At 42.8% G+C, this 23,016-nt stretch overlaps 1 protein-coding gene across 7 annotated transcripts in view; it reads left to right on the plus strand.

Moving 5' to 3' along the window:
- The window catches only part of ldb1a (LIM domain binding 1a), a 43,699-nt gene extending 23,066 nt beyond the window's left edge, over window positions 1–20,633 (plus strand). For 2 of the 7 annotated variants that reach the window (XM_014198932.3, XM_014198956.3), the window contains 10 exons: window positions 8,953–9,058; window positions 9,173–9,217; window positions 9,346–9,421; window positions 9,562–9,664; window positions 13,382–13,554; window positions 14,248–14,370; window positions 14,552–14,635; window positions 14,789–14,912; window positions 15,135–15,277; window positions 16,511–20,633. In XM_014198932.3, the coding sequence (XP_014054407.1) occupies window positions 8,953–9,058; window positions 9,173–9,217; window positions 9,346–9,421; window positions 9,562–9,664; window positions 13,382–13,554; window positions 14,248–14,370; window positions 14,552–14,635; window positions 14,789–14,912; window positions 15,135–15,277; window positions 16,511–16,750 (1,217 nt within the window). In that variant the 3' untranslated portion in view covers window positions 16,751–20,633. The remainder of the gene's footprint in view (window positions 1–8,952; window positions 9,059–9,172; window positions 9,218–9,345; window positions 9,422–9,561; window positions 9,665–13,381; window positions 13,555–14,247; window positions 14,371–14,551; window positions 14,636–14,788; window positions 14,913–15,134; window positions 15,278–16,510) is intronic. The other 5 variants (XM_014198964.3, XM_014198946.3, XM_014198939.3 and 2 more) reach the window with 5 other exon arrangements.
- The last annotated feature ends 2,383 nt before the right edge of the window (window positions 20,634–23,016 follow it).

Consider the following 23,016-nt stretch of genomic DNA (forward strand, 5'->3'; position numbering starts at 1 on the left):
TTTTAAAGACAAGACTCTCGTTAATCTAACCACACTGTCCGATTTCAAAAAGGCTTTACAGCGAAAGCAAAACATTAGATTGTCAGGAGAGTACCCTGCCAAAAATAATCACACAGCCATTTTCAAAGCATGCATATGTCACAAAAACCAAAACCACAGCTAAATGCAGCACTAACCTTTGATCTTCATCAGATGACACTCCTAGGACATTATGTTATACAATACATGCATGTTTTGTTCAATCAAGTTCATATTTATATCAAAAAACTGCTTTTTACATTAGCATGTGATGTTCAGAACTAGCATACCCACCGCAAACTTCCGGTGAATTTACTTAATTACTCACGATTAACGTTCACAAAATCCATAATTATTTTAAGAATTATAGATACAGGACTCCTTTATGCAATTGCTGTGGCCAAAACCTGAGAACTCCCTCACCAAACTCAGATTTACTATAAGAACAATTGGATTACCTTTGCTGTTCTTCGTCAGAATGCACTCCCAGGACTTCTACTTCAACAACAAATGTTGTTTTGTTTCGAAATAATCCATAGTTATATTGAAATAGCTCCGTTTTGTTCGTGCGTTGAGGTCAGTATCCGAAGGGTGACGCGCGGGCGCATTTCGTGACAATTTTTTAAAAAATATTCCATTACCGTACTTCGAAGCATGTCAAACGCTGTTTAAAATCAATTTTTATGCGATTTTTCTCGGAAAATAGCGATAATATTCCAACCGGGCGATGTTGTATTCATTCAAAGAGAGAAAGGAAAACATGGAGTCCTCTCGTGCACCAGTGTCAGTGTTCCCTGCCTGACCACTCTCAAAACTCCTGCTGTTTTTTTCGCCCAGAGACTGCAGAGCTCTCATTCCACTTTCTGGCGCCTTCTGAGAGCCAATGAAAGCCTTAGAAAATGTCACGTTACAGCAGAGATGCTGTATTTTTGATAGATGCCCTAGAAGGACAACAAATTGTCAGACAGGGCACTTCCTGCATGGAATCTTCTCAGGTTTTTGCCTGCCATATGAGTTCTGTTATACTCACAGACACCATTCAAACAGTTTTAGAAACTTTAGGGTGTTTTCTATCCAAATCAAACACTAATATGCATATTCTAGTTTCTGGGCAGCAGGAGTAATAACCAGATTAAATCGGGTACGTTTTTTATCCGGCCGTGCAAATACTGCCCCCTAGCCCCAACAGGTGGTTAATGGTTTAAAACTACCAGACCAGACAGCGTGGAGCGGTGGCTACACACCTGAGTAATGGTTTGAAACTAAAGACCAGTTTACGTGCAGCGTGAGCGGAGTACGCTACGAAATGGTTTAAAGACTACAATACCAGAAAATGGTAAGACCCTCAAACTCTCTCGTAGAAGACTACACTGGACCATTCAGTCTGCAGCTGTTTATGCACTGTTAGCCTAAGAAACTCGACCGAAGACAAGAGACTAACATTTCCTCTCACCACTGTAGGTATCTCTAGGGTATCTATTCTAAACTGCCTGACCACTGACCATTCTATTCCCACGGGGGGCCAAGTACGAAAAAAATGTATGAAATGAAAAAAATGAAATGTATGCATTCATTACTGTAAGTCGCTCTGGATAAGAGCGTCTGCTAAATGACTAAAATGTAATGTAAATGTAAACAAACAGAGTGAAGGTCCTTTGTAGTCGTAGCCTCTTGGTCATGGTGAACTCTGGTGGACAACCAGAGAATTACACAACCAGAGACTTTCTGTCGACTGACTCCCCAGAAATTGGACCAGGCGATTTCAACAGAGAGCGACGACAAAGACATACAAGCGTAAATATGTACATTGCATATCTGAATGTGCGGTTGTTAGGGTGCTAAATATCCATATTTATGATGAGCGTATTATTCAACTGTATGTACGGTAGCTGAATTCCTTTGTCTTTCGTTCCCCTCCCCCTTTCATTGTGGAACCAGCCATCATATTGGGTTAGTCCTCTAGGGACTTTTCATTGCATCATGTTAATAATCAGTGTATAATCTATCCTGTGTGTGTCATTTGTGTGATTTTATTTCATTAGTTAGTAAATAAATAATTAAGCGAATTTGTGTAAGCTGATTCACCATAGAGACTAGGGATCGTTCCAATTTATAGGATGGCTTTCACTTCTCCTCATGAAGATTGAATGGTTATGGGTCTGAATAAATAACTGCTATAGTCTACTGCCATTGCACTTTCGCTTTTCTTTCAAACTACCCATGAGTTCTATTGGCTGCTGTATTAAACATTCAGCAAACAAGAGCTTGCATCCTTTTTTAGAATAGTATTGGTATAAGAAAGGCATGCAAAATTGCCAGCAGGCTATTCTAGTATAGCTTTTACTGAATGGGTCTCCAAGAGCTAAGGAGTGTTTAACCCTTGTTGTCTTAACCTCTATGGGCTAGGTGGGACGCTAGCGTCCCCCCCGTGGTGCACTCCATCAACAGCAGGTGCATTTCAAGAGCGGCAAATTTGAAACCAAATAAATGTCAAAATTCAAATTTTTCAAACATACAACTATCTTACACCCGTTGAAAGATAAACATCTCCTTAATCTAACCACGTTGTCCGATTTCAAAAAGGTTTTACGGCGAAAGCATAAAGTTAGATTGTTAGGAGAGTACATTGACAATAGCTGTGTAATGTTTTGTCAATTCAAAGACAGGGTCACCAAAACCATAAAACCAGCTAAAATGATGCACTAACCTTTTACAATCTCCATCAGATGACACTCCTAGGACATTATGTTAGACAATGCATGCATTTTTAGTTCTATCAAGTTCATATTTATATCCAAAAACAGCGTTTTACAATGGCATTGATGTTGAGGATATCGTTTCCCTCCAATAACCGGCAGTCAAGTCAGCACCACAAATTAAATAATTAAAATTAGAAAACATTGGTAAAATATTATATTGTCATTTAAAGAATTATAGATTTACATCTCTTGAACGCAATCAACTTGCCAGATTTAAAAATAACCTTACTGGGAAATCACACTTTGCAATAATCTGAGCACTGCGCCCAGAAAAATATGCTTTGCTATACAGACAAACGGCCATGTTGGAGAGATCTAAAATCGAAAATACTATGTAAATAATCCATTACCTTTGATTCTCTTCATCAGATGTCACTTCCCGATATCCCAGGTCCATAACGAATGTAGTTTTGTTCAAAAAAGCTCATCATTTATATCCAAAAAGATCCGTGTTTTTAGCACATGATCTAAGCCAGCTGGACTTCTCGTCATGAACGAGGGGAAAAAATATATTTACATTCGTTCAAACATGTCAAACGTTGTATAGCATAAATCATTAGTGGCTTTTTTAACCAGAACATGAATAATATTCAAGGTGGACGAATGCATTCTCTTTTATAACGTATTGGAACGAGGGTACCCAACATGAACTCGCGCGCCAGAGTCTAATCGGCCATCACCGTTCCATGGCTCTTGTTCGGTCAGATCTCACAGTAAAAGACTCAAAACACTTTGTAAAGGCTGGTGACATCTAGTGGAAGCAATAGGAAGTGCCAAAACATTAATCAACCCCTGTGTGTTTCAATGGCATAGGCTTAAAGGTAATTCAACACATCAGGTATCCACTTCCTGTCAGAAAATGTCTCAGGGTTTTGCCTGCCAAATGAGTTCTGTTATACTCACAGACACCATTCAAACAGTTTTAGAAACTTTAGGGTGTTTTCTATCCATATATAATAAGTATATGCATATTCTAGTTACTGGGTAGGATTAGTAACCAGATTAAATCGGGTACGTTTTTTTATCCAGCCGTGAAAATACTGCCCCCTAGCCCCAACAGGTTAAAGGTCAAAAATGACCCGCCACTATGTTTAACAGCAGAGAGAACCCCCTCAATTATATTTTTTCAACATGAAATTGGATGACTTTTCCTAGAGTGACCCCCAACATTAGAAAAAGTGGAACATCGCCTTTGTTCATATTTCCATGAAAGCTGTACACCACCTGGGTACTAAGAATGTCTTAGGGTCATTTTTGGCCCGGCAGTTAAAATCATTTACACACACACACACACACACACACTGAGAAATTGAGATTGTATGCTACTGATTGAACTCAGACAAAACTGAAAGTTAATTGTGCATGTGCAGCATCTCCCCTCCACAACCCCACACATGACCCAAGTTCACAGACAAAATAAAAACTATTTCAGACAAAATAAACATTTATTGAAAGCATTGTTTACTAATGGGGAATGCGGTCAGGCTATAAAGGTGCTGCAGATGAGTCTCCCCAGTTCCCTCTTTGCTGAAGCTGTGAGTGTACGTTTCGGTGCCCTGCAGGTCGTAGAATTGTTTTTTTTTAGGCGTCCAGGAGGAACAAGAGAACAATTATTTAGAAAAGGAGGTATCTGAAGAAGATGGGGAAGAATACAACCCAGAGCATGATGCATCTTCAGATAAAGAAGAACTCTCCCACGCTGAAAGAGACATTTTTGTCAAAGCACAGCAAAATAACATGGTCCTTGTCACCATATGACAACCAGGGCAGGATGGCAGCACAAAATGTCATAAGGATGACCCCAGAACACAGGACATGCAGTTACCCAAGCCCAGGACTTCGCCTCAACAATCTACATGTTCGTCACATCGAAAAAATCATCCTGGAGATGACCAATTTGGAGGGTTTCTGTAAATATGGAGACAACTGTAAAAGGATGGATGACTTTGACCTGCGCACCTACAAAGGGCTGCTCATCTTAGTGGGTGTGTATGGGTCCCGAGGCGAGGTTACATGTAGTCTCTGGGATGCAGAGAGTGGAAGGGCGATTTTCCGTGCCACGATGCCATTTCTCATGAATGCTACGATTTGATAACCGTGAGTCAAGACCTGCAAGATGTGTGAGAGACAAACTAGCGGCCATAAGAGAGGTCTGGGAGAAGTGGGTGGAGCGTGTGCCATACCTCTACAACCCTGGGCCTGAAGTAACAGTGGATGAGCAACTGGTTCTATTAAAAAAAAATTATAATAATAATAATCATATCTGTAATTTAAGCTATTTTTCACGGTTTCATTTTATTTTGTATTGCTGTAATATCATTGAGTAATCACTTTGGTCAAAAGGTTGCTGTCCTTTCTGGCAGTATATGGCCAGCAAAGTATGGCATCAAGATATGGGTGGCCTGTGACACACAATCCAGCTACGCTTGGAAGATGCAAGTCTACACAGGGAAGCCGACCAGTGGAGGCCCAGAGAAGAACCAGGGGATGCAGGTTGTGCTTGATGTGACAGATGGACTAAAGAGGCACAATGTCACGTGTGCCAATTTCTTCACCTCTTATGAACTCAGCCAGCAGCTCCCGAAGAGGAAGATCACCATGGTTGGCACAGTTAGAAAGAACAAACCCGAGCTCCCCTCTACTACTCGCAATATGGGGAGAGAGGCCTTCTCATCAAAGTTTGCCTTCATCACCAGTAGTTTCTTACCCCCCAAAGAGGAATATGAATGTGGTCCTCCTGAGCACACTGCACAAAATGGCTGAGATCAGTGATTGTGAGGACAGGAAGCCAGGCATCATCCTGGACTACAAAGGAGGCGTGGACAACCTGGACAAGGTGATTCTGGTCATCTTCCATAACATCATTGATGTGTCCTCATACAATGCCTTCATGATATGGAACAAGATCAACCCTACCTGGATGCCTGATAAGTGCAATAAGAGGGTGTTCCTGGAGCAGCTGGGAAAGGCACTTGTAAGCCCACACATTCAAAGAAGGTTGGCCTCCCCCGCACAACAGCGTCTGCAACGCTTGTGAAAGCTGTGCAGGGGGCTGAATCTTGAGGCTGGGGCAGGCAAGAGGAAGAGATGCCAATTCGCGCCCCCCCCCAAAAGGAGGACTGTTAAACAAATACTATGTTCTGCACATGAGAGATTCATCTGCAAAGTCCATGCACACACACTTGCATACTGTCCTACGTGTGCTAATTAAAGTTGACTTATGTTCTTCATGTTTTTGTGTTGTATCTTATTTTATTGTTATGTTGTTTATACACCTTGTGGGTGGGGGCAATGGTAAAAAAAATGGGAGAAGACTAGTATTTTGTAGTTGAATTCCTCATTGTACAGTATTTAAGAATATATCACTGTTAGGATAGGATAAAGTAATCCTTCTAATCCCCCCCCCCCCCCCCCCCCCCCCCAAAAGGTTTAGATGCACTATTGTAAAGTGTTTGTTCCACTGGATATCATAAGGTGAATGCACCAATTTGTAAGTCGGTCTGGATAAGAGCGTCTGCTAAATGACTTAATTGTAATGTAAATGTCTTCATTTACTGCAGCATAGCCTATTCTACATTAATATATAGGGCCATCCTGTCATAAGAAAAAAAAGTTACCATGATAGGTCTACATGCATTTTGAACTGCACTCCGTACTGAGATGGGCTGTATGTCCCCACCCTAAGCGTTGATTGATCATGCAGAGAGAAGGCAGTAGAGTAGCCAGATTGAGACATCACATATAAACAGTTCCATTTCACATCATGCTGTTCATATAAATAATTTATTATAATTTATTTATCCTGGGTATAGGGAGTGGTTTTGGTATGGTAAATATCAGGTTCCCGTCATTCAACCCTAATCAGAATAGATGATGATAATAAGAGTAAGAATAAGGAACGGAGTAACAGCAGCATATGATGAGTGAAAGTTTGTGTACAGTTGTGGCCAAAAGTTTTGAGATTGACACAAATATTAATTTTCACAAAGTCTGCTGCCTCAGTTTTGTATGATGGCAATTTGCATATAACCCAGAATGTTATGAAGAGTGATCAGATGAATTGCAATTAATTGCAAAGTCCCTCTTTGCCATGCAAATGAACTAAATCCCAAAGAAACGTGTGTGTGTGTGTGTGTATGTATGTATGTATATGTGTGTGTGTGTATGTATATATATATATGTGTATGTATGTATATATATGTGTGTGTGTGTGTGTGTATATATATATATATATATATATATATATATATATATATATACTGCTCAAAAAAATAAAGGGAACACTTAAACAACACATCCTAGATCTGAATGAAAGAAATAATCTTATTAAATACTTTTTCCTTTACATAGTTGAATGTGCTGACAACAAAATCACACAAAAATAATCAATGGAAATCCAATTTATCAACCCATGGAGGTCTGGATTTGGAGTCACACTCAAAATGAAAGTGGAAAACCACACTACAGGCTGATCCAACTTTGATGTAATGTCCTTAAAACAAGTCAAAATGAGGCTCAGTAGTGTGTGTGGCCTCCACGTGCCTGTATGACCTCCCTACAACACCTGGGCATGCTCCTGATGAGGTGGCGGATGGTCTTCTGAGGGATCTCCTCCCAGACCTGGACTAAAGCATCCGCCAACTCCTGGACAGTCTGTGGTGCAACGTGGCGTTGGTGGATGAAGCGAGACATGATGTCCCAGATGTGCTCAATTGGATTCAGGTCTGGGGAACGGGTGGGCCAGTCCATAGCATCAATGCCTTCCTCTTGCAGGAACTGCTGACACACTCCAGCCACATGAGGTCTAGCATTGTCTTGCATTAGGAGGAACCCAGGGCCAACCGCACCAGCATATGGTCTCACAAGGGGTCTGAGGATCTCTGGCGAGCACATGGAGGGCTGTGCATCCCCCCCAAAGAAATGCCACCCCACACCATGACTGACCCACCGCCAAACCGGTCATGCAGGAGGATGTTGCAGGCAGCAGAACGTTCTCCACGGCGTCCCCAGACTCTGTCACGTCTGTCACGTGCTCAGTGTGAACCTGCTTTCATCTGTGAAGAGCACAGGGCGCCAGTGGCGAATTTGCCAATCTTGGTGTTCTCTGGCAAATGCCAAACGTCCTACACGGTGTTGGGCTGTCGGCTCAACCCCCACCTGTGGACGTCGGGCCCTCATACCACCCTCATGGAGTCTGTTTCTGACCGTTTGAGCAGACACATGCACATTTGTGGCCTGCTGGAGGTCATTTTGCAGGGCTTTGGCAGTGCTTCTCCTGCTCCTCCTTGCACAAAGGCGGAGGTAGCGGTCCTGCTGCTGGGTTGTTGCCCTCCTACGGCTTCCTCCACGTCTCCTGATGTACTGGCCTGTCTCCTGGTAGCGCCTCCATGCTCTGGACACTACGCTGACAGACACAGCAAACATTCTTGCCACAGCTCGCATTGATGTGCCATCCTGGATGAGCTGCACTACCTGAGCCACTTGTGTGGGTTGTAGACTCCGTCTCATGCTACCACTAGAGTGAAAGCACCGCCAGCATTCAAAAGTGACCAAAACATCAACCAGGAAGCATAGGAACTGAGAAGTGGTCTGTGGTCCCCACCTGCAGAACCACTCTTTTATTGGGGGTGTCTTGCTAATTGCCTATAATTTCCACCTGTTGTCTATTCCATTTGCACAACAGCATTTGAAATGTATTGTCAATCAGTGTTGCTTCCTAAGTGGACAGTTTGATTTCACAGAAGTGTGATTGACTTGGAGTTACATTGTGTTGTTTAAGTGTTCCCTTTATTTTTTTGAGCAGTGTATATATATATATATATATATATATATATATATATATATATATATATATATATATATATACACGTAAACAATACACTTACACTTATATATATATATATATATATATATATATATATATATATATATATATATATACCACGATTGAGCCTATATATATAAAAAACAACTTCACCTTCTCCACTGCTGTCCCAATTGCACAGGGTGGGGTTGAGATGCAATGTAACTATTTAGCAGTCTTATCTTAAGGCTCAATCGTGGGGCGTGTTGGTGCGAGGCTACAATTCATTGGTCGATTTTATTGTTGTTGCTGCGGGCTGTGTACAGAGCACCAAGTCGCTCAATCTCCTTTTTCCTCTGTCTCTCTCTCCAGGCTGTTCATCTAAGTCGTTCAAGCTGTACTCCCCCAAGGAGCCCGGCCCTAACGGCAGTGCCTTTCCCCCCTTCCACCCCGGCACCATGCTGGACAGAGACGTGGGGTAGGACACACACACCTGCCACTTAGGCCATGCTGTTAGTACTGTAGGTTGGTACTATTAGTACCTATATAATTATTATAACACATTTTGACTCTCGCCTGTCTGTCTTTGCAGGCCAACACCAATGTACCCCCCGTCATACCTAGAGCCTGGCATGGGGTGAGTACATCGACTGAGCATTCATCACAGATTCAACTCTCACCCCTCAGGCCTCCAAAAAAGTGTTGGATCAAAACTTTCAACCGGAAAATAAAGTTGTGTACTGACCCTGCTCTGTCCTGTTGCAGGAGACCTACACCATACGGCAACCAGACAGACTACAGGATATTTGAGCTCAACAAGCGGCTACAGAACTGGACAGAGGTGAAAGCCCAACACACACACACACACACACACACACACACACACACTCAATTATTCCGGTTGTCAGTCTTACTGTGCTCTTGTAAGACTCTGACAACTTGTGATGGCAGATGTATGTATTTATTTATTGTGTGTTGTAGGACTGTGACAATCTCTGGTGGGATGCCTTCACCACAGAGTTCTTTGAAGATGATGCCATGCTGACCATCACCTTTTGTCTGGAGGACGGGCCCAAACGATACAGTAAGACACACTTAGACTTGCAGGGAGGCTTTAAAATGGGATTGTATATATTTCACCCTGTTACACATTATGGTTACAATCTTTATTTTACACAAGAGTATTAGGGCCAAGTGAAGAGAAAAAAAAGTCTATGAATGGTGATTGGTCAGGGTATTTTGTGTGGAGAACATAAAAAAATCATATTTGGAATAAAGTCACTATCTCCAGAATAAAGTATATCTTTAATAGGCTACAGCAGGATATTCTTCTCAGCCATAATTGCACTGCCATGCGACTGCTGGGATTAGCATGGTACACGTGTATGGAATACGTGTTAGGAACTCTCATTCTTCACCCCTCCCCTAGTCAAGTATCAACCCTGCACTAGTCAAGTGTCACTCCTTCTCCTCAAGCTTCCTCACCCCTGCATTAGTCAAGCCTCACTTCTCCTTCTCACCCTTGCACTCATTTATTCACAATGAGCTTTTCCATTGGCCAAAAAAACATGCCAAGAGCTGACAACACATGGAGGTATAATATTTGGAAAATGTAACTGGCAATTAAGAAATGCCATAATTTGCTATGATTAAATTGATTTCCATTACAAAGTTGCTAGCTAATATGGATGTCGTAGGCACTCCACTGGCTGCATAGGTCCACATGGGAAAATTGAAGTGTGGTACGGAAGCAATCTTTCACCATTCAGTCAAGCAATAAGACACCGTTTACATTATCTTGTATTATAACTCCCGTACAAATGTTGTGAATTATATATATATTCATGTCATAGTCACCAGTCAACTCCCATTACTCTTAAGTTACTTCAACCAGTGAATGCTAGCGATGTTTAGCTATGCAAGCTATTCTACCAGTCTGTCTTAAAGTATAACAATATCACCAATGTATGTTGTATTGGACATTTCAAACATTCCCAGCTAATGAGAAAACAGTCATGGCATTTAATTGAAGAGAATGAAGAAAATTTAACAAGGCAACCTTGAGGCTAATTTGTATGGGCGCCAACGGCAGATTGAGGGATCTTTACACCCCTACCCCAGTAGAGGGGTGTGGCCACTGAAACGTAATTTCGTCAGGGACTATGTAAACACAACCTATTACAATCTTAGAATTCTGGGACACCACCATAGCTTAATATAGCTAAATAACATGGGTTGGTTTAATCAATTAAAGAATTTCATGCCCATTTCAAACACATTTTCTAAATGTAAGCAAATGAATTGGGTATTACTAATTGATCCTGCCATGTAACTAGACCTACCCAATCTAGTTTGGGGACTAGCTATCCTGTAAATAAGAGCATAGCTAGCTAGCAAGTGAAGTTCTCTAGTTTGTGTATGTAAACATATATAATTTCCCTGAGCTATTCTTGCTAGTACCTTTTGAAATGAATATAATAAATGATCATTCCTAGCTGGCTCTTTAAATGTACATGTATTTCGGCCAATCGTCATGGTCATTGTAATTTAAAAAGAAAGAATGTGGTGTAATGCAAGGGTGAGAACTGACTGATGCACAGATGAGATCGATGAGGCAGGATTATACCTGACCATTGCAGGGGTGAGGGTTGAGAAGGTGGGGTGATGCTTAACTAGTGCAGGGCTGATACTGGACTAGGGGAGGGGTGAGGTCTGAGAAGGAGGAATGATGAAATTCCTAATACACTATGTATGTGGACACCCCTTCAAATTAGTGGATTTGTCTATTTCTGCCACACCTGTTGCTGACAGGTGTATAAAATTGACCACACAGCCATGCAATTTCCATAGACAAAAATTGGTAGTAGAATGGCCTTACTGAAGAGCTCAGTGACTTTCAACGTGGCACCGTCATAGGATGCCACCTTTCCAACAAGTCAGTTCGTCAAATTTCTGCCCTGCTAGAGCTTCCCCGGTCAACTGTAAGTGCTGTTATTGTGAAGTGGAAACGTGTAGGCGCAACAACAGCTCAGCCGCGAAGTGGTAAGCCACACAAGCTCACAGAACTGGATTGCTGAGTGCTGAAGCACGTAGTGTGTTAAAATCGTATGTCCTCGGTTGCAACACTCACTACAAACTGCCTCTAGAAGCAACGTCTGCACAAGAACTGTTCGTTGGGAGCTTAATGAAATGGGTTTCCATGACCGAGCAGCGACACACAAGCCTAAGATCACCATGCACAAGGCCAAGTGTTGGCTGGAGTGGTGTAAAGCTCGCCGCCATTGGACTCTGGAGCAGTGGAAACGTGTTCTCTGGAGTGATGAATCACGCTTCACCATCTGGCAGTCCGACGGACGAATCTGGGTTTGGTGGATGCCAGGAGAACGCTACCTGCACGAGTGCATAGTGCCAACTGTCAAGTTTGGTGGAAGAGGAATAATGGTCTGGGGCTAGGCCCCTTAGTTCCAGTGAAGGGAAATCTTAACGCTACAGCAAACAATGATATTCTAGAAGATTCTGTGCAACTTTGTTGTAACAGTTTGGGGAAGGCCCTTTCCTGTTTCAGCATGACAATGCCCCTGTGCGCAAAGCGAGGTCCGTAAAGAGTTTGGTGTGGAAGAACTTGACGGGCCTGCACAGAGCCCTGACCTCAATCCCATTGAACACCTTTGGGATGAATTGGAACACCAACTGCGAGCCAGGCCTAATCACCCAACATCAGTGCCCAAACCTCACTGTTTGTGGCTGAATGGAAGCAAGTCCCCGCAGAAATGTTCCTACATCTAGTGGAAAGCCTTCCCAGCAAAGTGGGGACTAACTCCATATTAATGCCCATGATTTTTGGAATGAGATGTTTGACGAGCAGGTGTCCACATACTTTTGGTCATGTATTCTGTATAATATTGTTGATTTCACTTTGCAATAGGCTCTCTCATCCAAGTCGGTGTGGTTCCTCCTTCTGAAAAGACCCAATCTGCGGCACAAGGTCCTAATACTTATAATAATATTATGTGCTAAAAGAGTAAGGATTTCCTTGTTTCTAAAGCCAATTCCAAATGATAGTTTCACCGAATGGTATATATAAACCCTGGATTGCTGATGCTATGTATTGGCTATTGAGAGGCTTTGAAGCCACCTGTCGGCCATACTGGCACTCCCCAGTAGGATCAGTCTTCCATAGGAATTCATGGGATTCTACAGTGTTTCAAGGACAAAATTACATGTATTTAAGTTTTTTGTTGTTGTAGTGGGGACAGTAACATTAGTTATTTAAAAAAAAAAAGACACCTTAAGGAAAATTGTAATGCTTTTATGTTTAGCTTACATAATATAACTAAAATGTATTAAATATATTTCTATCGGTTCCAAATTATAATTTTTGTCCCCAATGGTGGGTGTTCCAAGATGGGGGCACGGTGGCTTCAACACAGAACCCCCTGTCAGTCATGTGGTGTGTGTGTATATATAAATCATTGGTTTCACCAGGTCATCTAACTCGGGCATTTCAACGGTAGTGCACAGCAACAGAGAGGCATGCAATTAACCAAATACCCCACTTTAATCTTGAAATATAACTGCCACTTTATTCTCACAATTGAGGTTATTCTCAATGTCTACTTTATTCTCGAACTGAAATTTCGAGTTCTAAATATTTTTACTTTATTATCAACATTGATATTTTATCTATGCAAAAATACTTATGTTAGTACAAAACATTTTTTTTTTCACTCTTCGCTTAGCCCTAATACTCGTCCGTAGTATTTTATACAAAGGAATGGCATTAAATTATTCCTGTCCCTAGCTATCGGCCGGACATTGATCCCACGGTACTTCCGGAGTATCTTCGAAGGGGGCGCCACTGAGCTGTTCTACACATTGAAACACCCTAAAGAGTCATTCCACAGTAACTTTGTGTCTCTAGACTGTGACCAGTGCACCATGGTTACACAGAACGGCAAGCCCATGTTCACACAGGTACGTAAATACACTTTCTCGTCCATTTGAACATACAGATACCATTGTTCACATTTCATTCTCCATTTTCAAATACACATTTCATTCTCCATTTTCAAATACACATTTCATTCTCCATTTTCAAATACACATTTCATTCTCCATTTTCAAATACACATTTCATTCTCCATTTTCAAATACACATTTCATTCTCCATTTTCAAATACACATTTCATTCTCCATTTTCAAATACACATTTCATTCTCCATTTTCAAATACACATTTCATTCTCCATTTTCAAATACACATTTCATTCTCCATTTTCAAATACACATTTCATTCTCCATTTTCAAATACACATTTCATTCTCCATTTTCAAATACACATTTCATTCTCCATTTGCAAATACACATTTCATTCTCCATTTGCAAATACACATTTCATTCTCCATTTGCAAATACACATTTCATTCTCCATTTGCAAATACACATTTCATTCTCTATTTGCACGCACACATTGAACTCTCAATTGCAAATACACATTGCATTCTGCATTTCCAAATCCTCAAATATCCCATTTACAGTTCCACAACTCAACAAATCCAAACACTAATTTCAGCCCCCCCCCCCCCCCACACACACACACACACAAACAATGCTTTATTTTTTCCTCTCTCATCCTTTGTGTTTGACCTCTAACTTCTCTCCCCTCTAGGTGTGTGTGGAGGGTCGTTTATACCTGGAGTTCATGTTTGACGACATGATGAGGATCAAGACTTGGCACTTTAGCATCAGACAACACAGAGAGGTCCTGCCTCGTAGCATATTAGCTATGCACGTGAGTCACCCTTTAAATACTTTATTTGAATCCACAAATCACATTACAGTCCAAAAGGATTAATTTACATTTCAATTATCATTCACAATTAAAAGGTCACAGACACAGTTATTGATTGATTGCCGGTGTTACTGACCACCATTCAGTCATTGCTTCCCTGCTCTCCTCCGCCTCTTCCAAGGTGCAGGACCCTCAGATGCTGGACCAGCTGGCCAAAAACATCACAAGATGTGGTCTGTCCAACTCCACACTCAACTACCTTAGGGTAAGTCACGCCTAGTTAGTGCTTGAAGTAGAATGAAAAAGGCAGTTGTACTCACTTTAATTTGACCATACCGGGGTTCCTACCGAGCTGGCATTCTATTAGAGGTGCTGAAGCAGTATTGGTAGTCTGACTGTCAATGTCTTTCTCATCTAGCTGTGTGTGATCTTGGAGCCGATGCAGGAGTTGATGTCCAGACACAAGACCTACAGTCTGAGTCCCAGAGACTGTCTTAAGACCTGTCTCTTCCAGAAGTGGCAACGCATGGTGGCCCCACCAGGTAAACACAGTCATCACACTCTCTGTATACAGATAACACACTTATATGGTGAACCAAACTTGGGTGATGAGTAACCTGATCAAGACCTGAAGCCTAGGCTGTAACTCAGCAGCCTTACACTGTCATGTGGCGTGTCGATGAAAATGATTTGAACCATGTCAGAGACACACACACACACACTGCAGATCTCAGTAACACCTCTCCCTCTCTCTTTATATCCAGCTGAGCCGGCCAGACAAGCGCCCAACAAGCGGAGGAAAAGGAAGATGTCTGGCGGCAGCAACATGAGCGCTGGAGGAGGAAACAACAACAACAGCAAGAAGAAGAGTCCTGCTAACAACTTCCCCCTCTCCACACAGGTACCTGTAAGCATCCCATCTACATGACCTTGTGGGGAACGATGGGGGTTTGGAGTGGGGAACGATGGGGGTGGGGAACGATGGGGGTGGGGAGCGATGGGGGTTTGGAGTGGGGAACGATGGGGGCGGGGAACGACGGGGGTTTGGAGCGGGGAACGATGGGGGTTTGGAGGTGGGGTGGGGAGAGAGTGACAAGGAGTAGGGGTGGGGGGTTGGGACAGGTAACATGGAGTGTGGGGCCAGGAAAGATGGGGATGGGGGCTGGTATGATACGGATATGAGTTCAAGGCAGGGTTGTTTGGGATCGGGGAACGCAGGATAGGGGTTGAGAGGAGGAAGGGTGGAGGTGGGGCATTTGGTCTTAAAATCAGAGTGGGGAAAGTAGGCTACGGGTATTGGGGGATAGTGCAAGTGTATATTATGCTTATGATACCAAAGACTCCCTGACGTGAGCCAGTGCTGGGCAGTACCTGGTCCTCTGGGGCTGCACTCTCATTCAGTAGGTAGACATTACCCCTTACCGCTGGCCCAGGATCGGATACAATATCTTCCCTCTAACTATTAACGTTAGGAGTGGAGATATGCCAATCTGATCCTGTATTGTGGATCGGGATAGTGTCTACCTGGAGCGGGTGAGACATGCCGCTCAATCTGCTTTATCGTCCTACACCCTTTAAAGCCGCTTCTACCTATCAAAACATAGAATTCACAGGCAGCTGTGCAGCTATTGGTTGAGTGAGCCAATGAGACCCGAGGTGGAATGAAAACCCCCATGATACAGCACTCAAGGATTAGGGCTGCCCACCGCTGACCAACAGGGAAGGGCGATAATACCCAAATCCCTGGAACAGAGGCTGGCATTGGGCCTGTTGTAGATGTTGTTGAATATTTGGGCTGGGTGCCTGAAACCCAGCGTTATGTCTGATTGTAAGTGGGGTGAGCATGGATGGACAGTCACTGAATATTAGACACTGAAACATGAATTATCCTTATTAGGTCCCAAAAAGCTTTACTTTAAAATGTCCATATAATTTTAGGCCTTCAAGGACATGTAAAATATTAATCATAAAAACACTTTATATCCCATGAGTCTCATCTAGCCCAAAACTCACCATTACGAGTAACAACGGTAGTCCCAGACCCATCCATCCCATTTTCAAAGTCCTTTGGGATCGTCCATGCTCGGTTCTCCCCCATGGTTGTGGGGATAATGTTCCGGCCCTTGCTGTCCCTCTCTAGGACGTGATGATGGTGGGCGAGCCCACTCTGATGGGAGGGGAGTTTGGAGACGAGGATGAGCGTCTGATCACGCGGCTGGAGAATGGCCAGTTCGACACGGCCAATGGAGGGGGGGGCCTGGAGGACGAGGACAGTTTCGGCAGCTCCCCCGCCCTGGGGGGCGCAAACTCACCCTGGAACAACAACAAGACCCCCAACAGCCAGGACAGCAAGAACAACGACTCCCAGTCCTCACAGTAGAGCCACAACCATAAACCCTAACTCAGCACCCATACCTGCAGAATGAATCGCTACTTACGCTCTCTCTCGCACATGCTCAGTGGTGTTCAACCCCGGCCCTCTTCTCCTCCTGGCTCCCCTCGCTTATCAGCGCTAAGCCTGACTCTGCTCTTTTAGTGTGTGTGCTTACCGGTCAGAGTGTTTGAGTCAGAGCTGGATTCTGCCTTTTATGATCACAGTGCTAGCCGTCGCGGCCATATTGGCGGGTTCTTGTTCCAACCTCGGGTCTCTGGGTGTGTTGCCTTGACAACGTACCTCTGTTTCTGTTGTGCTCACCTCACAGGGAAGGAATACCTAGCTTTATTTATTATCTCTTAGATTTAGCAGAATAAAAGTATTGTGTGCACTACAGCATAAATCCAACGTTCAGTTTTTAAAAACGAAATTATTTGTTTTGTAGGACCTGGTTGGAACAAAAACCTGTACACTGCCGGAGCTTGAGGACCGGAGTTGAGAGCCACTACGCTAAACCTTAAACACACAACACACACACAAGCAACACATACACACATGCAAATCTCACACACACACACAGAGAGGTACTGGAGAGCGGTCCTACTTCCCCACCTGGACCAGAGCGCCTGGCCATACAGAAGTGGGTTTTAATGTTCTATGTTTTTAATTTGATTTCAATTTTTTATTTTTATATCAATTTCTAAAAATGAAACAGACAAGCAAAAACAAAGTAAAAAACACCCCAGAATATTCTTTGCACTTTTTTCCACTAACTTCAATCTATTTTTCTTATGAATTGATGGTGTTCTGTTCTTTTTTATTATGGCTTATATGAAGACATTGTAAAGATTCAGAAACCTGTGACTGGAGAGGAGAATCAACGGTATATAACTGTATAATTATTACTGTTAGATCATTTGTATTATTGTGATTGATTACTACTTCTATGTAATATTGTGTTGTCTATGTCTGAATCAGTATATAGCCTGTCAGTGTCAGATATGGTTATAACGAAGCCCAGTGTTTCTGATCTGAAGGGAAAAGGCCACCTCTAGTGTTCAAGGCTGTGCCTTTAATGGCACCTATTCCCCATGTAGTGAACTATTTTTGACAATGACCTATTGGGCTATGGGCAAAAGTAGTGCACTTAGAGGATGGGGTTTGCATCCCAAGTGGCACCCTATCTTCTGTCTGTCTACTTATCTGCTCAGTACCTTGCGTCCACACCTCAGACAATGTTTGTTTCTCTCCAATTTGCTACTTGAAACATTTGAAGACAAGTTTGACAAGGCATTGTAAGATTTAAGATAAACATTTTGTTGTTTTCCCAAACATTTTATCCCCATTTTTGAAAGCTACAGACCAAGAAATTACTTTGCAAGATCCTTTTAAATATCGATCCCCAACATACTATTGGTTTGTATTAAGAATTATTTTGTGGGCTTTCCCCCCCTCATGTTTTGTGTCTTTGTGCTTGTATATTTAAAGGTAGTTTCTGTATAATTGTAATTCTATGTATTCTGCCTTAGGGTGTTGATCTAAGGCATCTCTCTAAAGTAAAGATACAAAAAAACAATCCTTTTTGAACCGTTTGGAAAATACATTCAATGAGCTTGCCTATGAATTTGGGTTCAACGTACAATTTATTGATTTTTCTATGTCAATGGAGTCTTTCTGGCGTAAATTCACAAGCTCATGTACAATATCCATGTCTTTGCCTCCAATGTCAGATGTTGGTGGGCTGCTCTGGCTATGTCATCTAAACTATACTTTACCTTGTCAATAACTCACACCAATGTCACTTTATCAACATTCAGATGTATGAGAAGAGTAAAAAAGGGCAATAATTTCAAATGGTGTAGCATATGTTTCTCATAGTTATTGTCACATGATTTTTAGTCAAGTCAATACAGTGATGAATGAATCCTCTGGTTTCTTTGTGCATAGTTGGTGTAGATACTACGTTTCACCACCAGGGGTCTCTCCTGAGCTGCATGACAAGTTGAGCAGCCCCCCAAGTCCACAGGATCAACCCTCTCAAGCTCTCTAAATCCACCCAGACATCACCAGACTTAACTGTATAATGTTTGACTATCCAATCATGTTCTCTAACATCCCTATCTTCTGGTCCAGCACTTCTGCAGAGTGACTGAATAGAAAACTGAGGGCACGCCTCAAATCACACCCTTTTCTCTAAATAGAGCATCACCACCTATGGCGGTGGTCAGAAGTGGTGTACTAAACTCAGCAAAAAAAGAAACATCCTCTCACTGTCAACTGCATTTATTTTCAGCAAATTTAACATGTGTAAATATTTGTATGAACTTAACAAGATTCAACAACTGAGACATAAACTGAACAAGTTCCACAGACATGTGACTAACAGAAATTGAATAATGTGTCCCTGAACAAAGGGGAGTCAAAATCAAAAGTAACAGTCAGTATCTGGTGTGGACAGCAGCTGCATTAAGTACTGCAGTGCATCTCCGCCTCGTGGACTGCACCAGATTTGCCAGTTCTTGCTGTGAGATATTACCCCACTCTTCCACCAAGGCACCTGCAAGTTCCTGGACATTTCTGGGGAGAATGGCCCTAGCCCTCACCCTCCAATCCAATAGGTCCCAGACGTGCTCAATGGGATTGATCTGGGCTCTTCGCTGGCCATGGCAGAACACTGACATTCCTGTCTTGCAGGAAATCACGCACAGAACAAGCAGCATGGCTGGTGGCATTGTCATGCTGGAGGGTCATGTCAGGATGAGCCTGCAGGAAGGGTACCACATGAGGGAGGAGGATGTCTTCCCTGTAACGCACAGCGTTGAGATTGCCTGCAATGACAACAAGCTCAGTCCGATGATGCTGTGACACATTGCCCCAGACCATGACGGACCCTCCACCTCCAAATGGATCCCACTCCAGAGTACAGGCCTCGGTGTAACACTCATTCCTTCGACAATAAACGCAAATCCAACCATCACCCCTGGTGAGACAAAACCGCGACTCGTCAGTGAAGAGCACTTTTTGCCAGTCCTGTCTGGTCCAGCGACGGTGGGTTTGTGCCCATAGGCGACGTTGTTGCCGGTGATGTCTGGTGAGGACCTGCCTTACAACAAGCCCTCAGTACAGCCTCTCTCAGCCTATTGCGGACAGTCTGAGCACTGATGGAGGGATTGTGTGTTCCTGGTGTAACTTGGGCAGTTGTTGTTGCCATCCTGTACCTGTCCCGCAGGTGTGATGTTCGGATGTACCGATCCGGTGCAGGTGTTACACGTGGTCTGCCACTGCGAGGACGATCAGCTGTCCGTCCTGTCTCTCTATAGCGCTGTCTTAGGTGTCTCACAGTATGGACATTGCAATTTATTGCCCTGGCCACATCTGCAGTCCTCATGCCTCCTTGCAGCATGCCTAAGGCATGTTCACACAGATGAGCAGGGACCCTGGGCATCTTTCTTTTGGTGTTTTTCAGAGTCAGTAGAAAGGCCTCTTTAGTGTCCTAAGTTTTCATAACTGTGACCTTAATTGCCTACCCCCTGTAAGCTGTTAGTGTCTTAACGACCATTCCACAGGTGCATGTTCATTAATTGTGTGTGGTTCATTGAGTAAGCATAGGAAACAGTGTTTAAACCCTTTACAATGAAGATCTGTGAAGTTATTTTGGTTTTTACGAATTATCTTTGAAAGACAGGGTCCTGAAAAAGGGCCGTTTCTTTTTTTGCTGGGTTTATATAAGGAGTAGGGTGTGATTTGAGTCCGAGTGGTGAAGTACCCATACCTGTTCCCGTTAGCGGCTCATATCATAGGGGTGTGTTGATATACAGTATATTATATTTTGCCTAGTTTCTGCCATTGATTTGTGTTAGGGTATCAATAAAGATACATTTTCACTTAAGCGCAGTTGACTGAGGCTCTTCACTTGTTCTGTCTGTTATTAGGAGCAAATACTAACTTCCGCTTAAGCCACACATTGATGTCAATGGGAAGTTAGGATTTGCCCCAGACTTACCTGCTGGCTTTGTGTGGCAGAATAGGTGTTTTTGATAGTAGGCTGAAGCTAGACGGACAGACTTTGGGTAAATTGCCCTCCATGTTAGCACGGAAATCTCCAAGACTAGAATGCAATTTCCATTCTAAAATATCACGTCTGTACCGAAAGACAGTGGATTCATTTTGGGGTTGTAGTAGATGTGATGTGGGAGATGATGACTAGGCTTGATAATGACTGACATTTCCATGGATGATAGATGGGTGTAAGTACTGGCTCGAGCTCTCCTATGCCAAGTGTATGATTCCCATTATGCTGAAACAGACTGCATAGCATTAGCAAGCCTTTGGGCTGTACATTTAGTGCAGATTAAAAAAGATTAGGAATATAAAGCAGCCGTTTATCGTTTACATTTCAGCTAAAGGCAGTCTTGGGAGGCTCTAGCTGAAATGTCAAAACGTCTCATTCATACTCTTGTACTCTTATCTTTATACATTTTATACTGAATGTACAAAACATTAAACACCTTCCTAATATTGAGTTTCACCCCATTTTGCCCCCAGAACAGCCTCAGTTCGTCAGGGCATGGACTTGACAAGGTGTCGAATGTTTTCCACAGAGATGTTGACTCCAATGCTTCCCACAGTTGTGCCAAGTTGGCTGGAAGTCCTTTGGGTGGTGGACCATTCTTGATACACACGGGAAACTTGAACACTCAAACCCAACAGCATTGCAATTCTTGACAAAACCGGTGAACCTGGCACCTACTACCATACCCCGTTCAAAGGCACTTAACACTTTTTCTTGCCCATTCACCCTCTGAATGGCACATATACAATCTGTCTCAAGGCTTAAAAATCCTTATTTAACCTGTCTCCTCCCCTTCATCTACACTGATTGGTTTTAACAGGTGACATTAATAAAGGATCATAGCTTTCACCTGGTCAGTCTGTCATGGAAAGAGCAGGTGTTCCTAATGTTTTGAACACAGTGTACATCACCTGTGTTTATGATTTTCCTCTGGTATGATGCAGACCAGACAGTGACAGTGCTGCCATCTTTCTTAGGAACAAGCCAACCCAGAGATCAGCCACGTCATACCACATTGCATGCAATGAAACTCCTAGACATTGATCTGTCAGTTTTGGGTTTAAGCCCCTAATGGTTAATGTTGGGATTGGGGGTAGATGCACAGATCCTGGATCTGTTCGTATGGGCAACTTTCACTTGTTCTGAATCCCAAACTTTTAAGATCCACAGGAGTGCTTAAGGAGGAGGGTGGGGGAATTTAGCACAGGTGAAAGTTGCCATTGGGCAAGAGGGATTGTTTCTGGACAGGGCCTGTGTGTTTTTGAGGCGGAAGGGTCAAAGTTCAGCAGCAGCGGCTGCCGGGAGATTGTGTAAATGGGCTATCAGGGTCGGCTCAGGTAGAGCGATAGACTGATCAACAGACGCCATGGGTGGTGAACTTCAAGACGCAGGATACTGTTGGAGCTAGAAACGCAAGCATTTTGCTACACCCGCAATAACATTGCTAAACACGCATGTGACCAATAAGATTTAATTTAGAGATGGAGGAGAGTCGGAGGTCGTGGCTCACATCAAGAGGATAGGTCAGTGTTTATCTTTGCCAGGAAGTGGTAAGCTACTCTGCTATTAAGACTTATTTAAAATACAGCTTAAATTTAAAACTAGACTTTGAGAACCAAAAATAGATCAGTGCCAGCTAACCATCTATCTGAGGGAACATCCCAGGGATGTGTAGGAGAAACAGTCTGACATAAACATTTCAGCGCTCTGGTAAACTCCATTCTGTTTTCTACAGTAAAATGCCTTTCATATGCCTGAGTTTGAATAATGGAATGTCTGTTTTTCTCTTGTGCTATGCAAATGTGCAGTACCACCACTCTCTCTGGCCCGATGATAAAAGATAACAGGCAGTTGCATGTTCACTTTGGATTACAGTCAATCTTACAACATGCAAAATAGGCCTGTGTGATAGAACATGTCACACGTAATGTAGACTGGACTGAATTTAATTCATTTTGTCTGCCTTTGAATGAAATGTAATGTTAAATGGCATTTCTATTATCTAGCATTTCTACTTGGTATGATGGAAGTGTCCAACCGAATGTCTGTATTTGATGCAGCCTCCATCTTGATGGTAAGCGTGTCCTGTCATCTGGGTCACATATCCTCAGGTAAGGATGCTCTATAAATGACACTAAACACGCATAACTCCTGTTCAAACAGAACGATCATGTTCTGTTTTAAAACATTATTTTATTGC

This window comes from Salmo salar, chromosome 01 (assembly GCF_965601325.2).
Source record: "Salmo salar chromosome 01, fSalSal1, whole genome shotgun sequence".
NCBI classification, from domain to species: domain Eukaryota; kingdom Metazoa; phylum Chordata; class Actinopteri; order Salmoniformes; family Salmonidae; genus Salmo; species Salmo salar.